Genomic DNA, 6,478 nt, shown 5'->3' with positions numbered 1-6,478 from the left:
ATAAACTTTTCTCTGTAAATAAATGAAATCTAAGGTTTTGTGTTGCCAGTAAAAAAACGTATTTTTAAATACATAATGTTCTTGCCTATATTTTCATATGGGACGGGGAGAACCTAAATAAAAGGAATGTAGCTCCCTAAACTCCTAACTAACTAACTAACTAACCATCACGCCGTTTCCCCGCAGGGGTAGGCAGAGAGAATGGACCGCCAAACAACTCGGTCTTGGCACATACTCCTTGCCTCATTCACATTCATGCATCGTCTCATACATACTTTTCTATTTTTCTGACTCTTGACATGGCCCGACTCAAGTATCTGATTCACTTGGTCATGCCATGTCTTCCTCGGGCGTCCCCGACTTCTGCTACCATTCACATTTGCATCGTATATTTTCCTTACACTCCTTTCTTCGCTCATTCGCTCTACATGCCCAAACCATCTCCAAAGCTACAAATTTATGTGGCCTAATTTTAAAAGAAAGAAGTTAATTTTTGACATAAGAAACGAGGATAAACTTGAAATTATTTTTAAACTGCTTGTTTAGACGGCGCTAATTTGATTATTATTGTGGAAAAAACACATTTTGCAAGTTCCAAAATATTAAGATGAATTTTTCATTTGCGGGTGTACGTACGGAATATGAAAATTAATAAAAAAAATTATCCGTAAAAAAATTCAATTCTTCCAAGAAAGCCATACAAGTACGGTATTGAATTGATTCTTCGATACAATATTACCCAAGAAAAATATTTAGAAAATAAATTAATTCTTCTTTTCGCCATGACTGTAACACATATTATGTAAACTACTCACAACACGACAATATCAAAATATATATCATGTCTTTACCTATCAGTACATTTTTAATATGATTAGATTAAACTCAACATACCGATAAAAAACAAAAATATAGCCCTGATGAAGCTTGAGATAAGCCAAACCCGGTTGGCTCTCATTATTAATTCAAATAAAAAGTGGTATATTACAAAGTGTGTTTTTTTCAATTAATATATAATTTCACACCCCAAAGTGCTTGCTTCCTTCGAAAATAGAAGTATAGTTATTATGTTAGAAAGCTAATCAACAAATTTTACATTAGTGAAGGCCTCGGCTTGTATTATGGTGAGTGGTTTATTTATGGCTTGGATCGAGTACTCTTGTAAGGAACGGCATTTTTGTGTAATAATAATTTAAAAAAAACATTATTAACGAATGGCTAGTTATGTTTTATTGTGAAAGCAAATAAAATAGTATGATTTTGACGTTTACTGTCTGAAACGTCAAATTTCAAAATACATATAAACAATAAATACCGGCTTTCAAAAACTTTTAGTTTATGTGCAAATAATTATTGGTATTATTACTTATCTGATAGAAACATTACACTGGAATAGTATTTTATAAAATTGAATTCAATTCTTACGTACGGCTTCGTGTTATTCGCCTATTTTTTTATTGAAATGATTTCAAATATTAGTGAATTATTCAATCAATTTGTGCCAAATTGAAGTGGATTCCTAATATGAACATTATTTTGTAATTTTTAGACTATTTTCCGAACTATTTTAAAGTTAAGTTGTTATTAAATGTGCGAAACTTTTAGTTTCTAAAAACTAATGATGGTTTTCAAAAAATATGCTTGTAAATTTTATAAAATTATATTATTGGAATGTACTGCTCCACTATTTTGAGTAAAGAGGAGATATCATGACATCCCTCTCTAAATAATTGAATAAATTAAAACTTTTGCAAGTTCAATCCTGCACAGAGGGGTGAACAATTTAATTCAATAAACCCTTCATTTCTCCAGTTCAATTCTGTTTCTCCAAGAATCAACAAGTTTGATATGGTAAGCTTTAAATATAATCATCAGCTATATTAAAAATAATTTGATTTTTTTCTAACAATATTGATATTCGATTTTAATGAAAAAATTCCCACGTGTTATTGTCAATATTTTATCCTTTAATTATATTTTATTTTGTGGTTATTAATACAAACCAAGTAATTGAAAATATTTGATTAATAATAATAATAATTGGATAATTTGTAGAGCGCCGTTTTTGTGAAAAATCACCTCAAGGGCGCTGTACAATTTATTACAATTTAAGTTTAAGCCACTAATTAATTGAAACATTGGTTGCCTACGGGTTTTACTTATTATTTTTTTTTATAATCATACTGTTGTTCTTTTAAATTGTTATATTACATTGTGATAAAAGAAATATCTAGCTCTCATCTCATTAATAATATATATGTAAAGTTTTATTTTCTTATATTTATATTTGATAAATTAACACATATGTCTTTCATATAAAGACAGAATAATTTTTTTGCGTGAACTGCAGATATTATTTGTTACCTTGTTGTTTTGTTTATTGTCTGTTATTTTTACTGCAGCGAAATAAATAACTGCATTTATTGTTTTTAAGAATTTACATCAAACATTTTACATATTTTCATTACTTAACTACTTTATTTTGTCTTCAATTCTAGTAAATTCAGTTTTTATTAAAAATTTTCTTATTCATAATATTATTGTAATTTCTATTATGTATTTTGGTAGCAGTCAACAAAAAAGCAATCCCAAAAGTATATGTTTCACAAATTTTATTTGCAATAAATCATTTTGCCGTGGTGCAACAAATAATAAATTCAACATTTTAATTAAGAAAAATGCCACCCCAACTAATATGATCAAAGATATACTAAAGCATAAATGTTTCAAAGTAGAAGAAAGTAATTCTAGCCAGTCATTGTTTTCTGATATTCATAAAATACTTCGTGAAATAAAAGAGAATTTTCGCCATCTTGCGAAAGATGATTTTAAAAGCTTTTTTGTGCCTCTTAAATCTGTTGAAAGAGAATTGAAATCTATTGATGTATCAGAGATAACAAAAATATTATTAGTTATAATTGAAAAGGTGGTTCCTGCTCAGTTTTATGGATGTAATAAAAATAAGAAATCATTTTTTAATCTTATACGTTTTATTATGAAAGGGATGTTACACCAACACGTAACTTTTGAGAGAATTGTTTATCTTTGGGATGTCGAGAAAATTCCATGGTTAAATGGTTCTTCTAGCAATGATTGTAAAGTGGATACCCTTTGTAAAGTTTTGATCTGGCTCTTTAAAAATACTGTATGTTCTATTGTTGCTGTTCGGTTTTATGTAACTGTTACAAAAATATCTCACGAAATGAGGAAATTGTACTTCTATTTCAAAGAAGATTGGCAGAGAATGAGCGATGAGGTAATTTTGGATTTAATTAAGAAAGAAGATATTGTTAAGTCTGATAGTTTCAGTTTAGGAAGTCAGCGTAAAAAGAAGTTACCAAGTGATGCTCGATCTGAAAGAAAGTTTTTCCTTAAACGCTTACCTGTTATGCGATTAATGTTAAAATCTAATTCTTCTGTCAGAGTAATCATTAGATATAAAAAACTTGGCTATTTAGAGAAAAAGATCATTAAAAATAGAAGAAATATGTTTAAATGTATTTTTCCTAACATTAAAACAGGAAACTTTGATCAGAAATACGTAGAACTTAATTCAAAATGGAAAATGGCCGGAGAACCTAAATTATACTTTGTAAAAGCAGATTTAACAGATGCTTTCGGCTCTGTGGATGTTGAACATTTGAGAACAATACTTGCTAAATTACACAACGATTTTCAAAGGAATGAGAAATGTTTTGAAAAGAAAAAGGCGGTTGCAAAAGAGTACCAAAAATTGATAGCAGATTTAAGAAAACCAGTTTTGGTGAGGATGGGCTCATGTACCTATGAATGGAAACGTGGTCTTGTACAAGGAATGAGATTTTCTCCCATCTTATGTGAAATTTTTTACAATGATTCCGATGTTCAAAATTTATCAGATTTTTCAAAAACGTCTTCCGATGAAATCAGTTTATTTGTTCGTTTTGTCGACGATTATCTTTTTATAACTGACAACATTCAGTCAGCATTTCAGTTTCTCAATTCAATGATTGACTCTGGTAAAATAAACCCAAAGAAAACAGTATGTAATTTTATGTTTGAGGGTATAGAAACTTGTTCCAGCATTTCGTTTCTTGGTTACATTCTTGACACCCATACTTTAGATGTAACGAGGGACGGTAAAGTCTACAGCGGTCAAATCTGTTACAGGATTTCGTTTACCAGTGGTATTTCAGAACCTATTAAGTTTCTAGAAAACAGAATAGCTCAAACAACAGTTCCTCTAACGCCATTATTTTTTAATCTTGAAATCAACTCTGAAGAAACCCTTTGGAAAAACATTTTTTCAACTCTTTGCATATCTGCCAATAAATTTTGTTCAATAATAACTCTAATTTATTCCGATAAAACTAATTTCGATGCAGAAAATATTTTTTGTGTGTACAAAAGAAAAGTGGCTGTTAGAATGTGTGATTTAATTGTTAAAAGAATTGTCGATAGTAAACCGATGATTATAAATTTTGATTTTTGCATAAATCATTTAAGATTTTTAGCTTATAAAGCACTAAGCCTTTTTTCATCCAAGTCAAATATTTGTTCTAGTTTTAATGTTATTTTAAAAGTTGCAATGAAAAAAACTAATTGCTCAGAGGGTTTGTGGAAACCACATTCAAAATCTATTGATAGAGCTGGTAATCAAATTAATTTAGCTGTTAGAGAAGTTTGCCGCTCTCCAAAAATTGTAAAATATTTAAAAGATTTTTCTAACATCCCAAAAGGGTTTGAAGCATATTTAAAATAGGCAACACCACTGAATAGATATTCCCTAAAAGTGTCAATTATAATACTGATGTAATGGAAAAGCAGTATAAATCACAAGATACAAAAAAAACCCATTGTAAAACCTGAATTATTATATTATGTTCTAAAGTTTGGTAAATATACAGAAAATAGAGACATTATTAAAATGCACGATTGTCCATTTCCTGAAACTGAAATACTTCTTCTCATTGTTATCTAATTGATGCGCAGTGTTTTTTCTATTAGGGCCGAAACACACTAAGCGTATCTTGCGCAGTATGCGGCGCAAAATAAGCTTAAGTATGGCTATAGTAGCTGATTATATGTTCAGTTGTATTCAAAAGCCCGCCAGATGCGCGCGAGATTTTTAGGCCCTATTTCGCTCTGCGTAATGTTGTATAATACGCACGGTGAAGCCGTGCAAGAGAATTTGTATGTAAAGTTATTATACGCGTAACGCAATGTAAAATGAACTGTGTAGGATACGCTCAGTGTGTATCGGCCCTAAAAAGTGTGTATTAAATGTGTTTCTTCTCTAAATAGTATAAAACAACGTCACTTTCCGCGTCTGTCTGTTTGTGCGCTTAGTTCTTCTAAACTACGCAACGCAGTTTGATAGGGTTTTCACTATCTAGAATTTCTACCGGAAGGTTTATATATATAATACATGGATATTATATTTATTGAAAGTCGAACAACGCCGGGTGCATGTCAGCTATATGTATATTTTTTATCAAAAGTTTTATTAAATATAGTACCATAAAAATACAAAAAAAGAAAAAACTGACATTGCTAATTTAAGAAAGACCTTTCTACTCAAGTTCTAAAGAGACCAATAAAATTGATTTCAATGTTTAAAAATTGATTTTACCACATACGTCCACAACTACTGAGATATACCTCAATGCCTGCAACACAATTCTATCGATATATCTCTTCAGTGCATAGCACCTTTAACCTTTTTAACAATATTCACTTTTCCGAAATACTTTTTACGCACCGTTTGTATATATTTTTTTAATTTTTGATATTTTTTACATTTTTAAAACCTCTCTGGCCTGCACCAAATCAAAAATAATTAGTTCTGAACGCATTTTATGTGTATTTCTCTAATTTTGTGTATACCATTATTTTTGTAATGTTTGTTTTGTATGTACTAGTGATGAGTCAATCATGAACAAGCCGCCCAATTGAGCTACTTCTTTTTGATCAGCCTTATTCATTTGACTCCTAGTAAATCGTACTACGGTTCAATTGAACGGTTACTTTTTTTTATAAGGAGATATTTTAGGAAAATAGTGCCATTAAAATGATCCGAGTATTAATCGTCATTACATACTCAGAGAGGTAAACGGACAACATCTGGACTTGGACAGGTGTACCTACGCCTACTAAGTAACTAGCATCTTATTTACGATCATTCATAAGCTTACACCGGGAGTTGGAAGCCGTAACCGGGGAGATTTAGCAGGGGAGCCGTATCGTGCGAGTCGTATCATTGTTCATACGCTCTAAGCTCACGGCTCCCGTTCAGTTGAGCTGCCGTTCAATTGAGTCAACTCTTTGAGCCATACAAAAATATTGAGCTGGTACCGTGGTTCTTAATAAAATGAGTCATCGCTAGTATGTACCTACCCATTTTCTTTTAAGGCGATGCCATACGTAGTAATGCAAAATCATGTGTTTTTGGTTTGTAAATTTGGTCGCCTAGAAATTTTTCAGATGCTTTAATTAAATA

The 6,478-nt window shown here is 30.7% G+C and overlaps 1 protein-coding gene across 1 annotated transcript; it reads left to right on the top strand.

Moving 5' to 3' along the window:
* The first annotated feature begins 2,594 nt into the window (after nucleotides 1-2,594).
* Nucleotides 2,595-4,936, top strand: LOC149411644 (telomerase reverse transcriptase-like). Its single transcript, XM_089646816.1, has one exon. The coding sequence runs from the start codon at nucleotides 2,696-2,698 to the stop codon at nucleotides 4,739-4,741; it is 2,046 nt and encodes a 681-aa protein (XP_089502942.1). The 5' UTR covers nucleotides 2,595-2,695; the 3' UTR covers nucleotides 4,742-4,936.
* Nucleotides 4,937-6,478: the final 1,542 nt, after the last annotated feature.

This window comes from Hesperophylax consimilis, chromosome 25, assembly GCF_061612785.1.
Source record: "Hesperophylax consimilis isolate HC1 chromosome 25, BYU_Hcon_1.0, whole genome shotgun sequence".
NCBI lineage: Eukaryota > Metazoa > Arthropoda > Insecta > Trichoptera > Limnephilidae > Hesperophylax > Hesperophylax consimilis.
The sequence above is the reverse complement of the archived record's forward strand: the minus strand, read 5'-3'. Positions and strand labels throughout refer to the sequence as shown.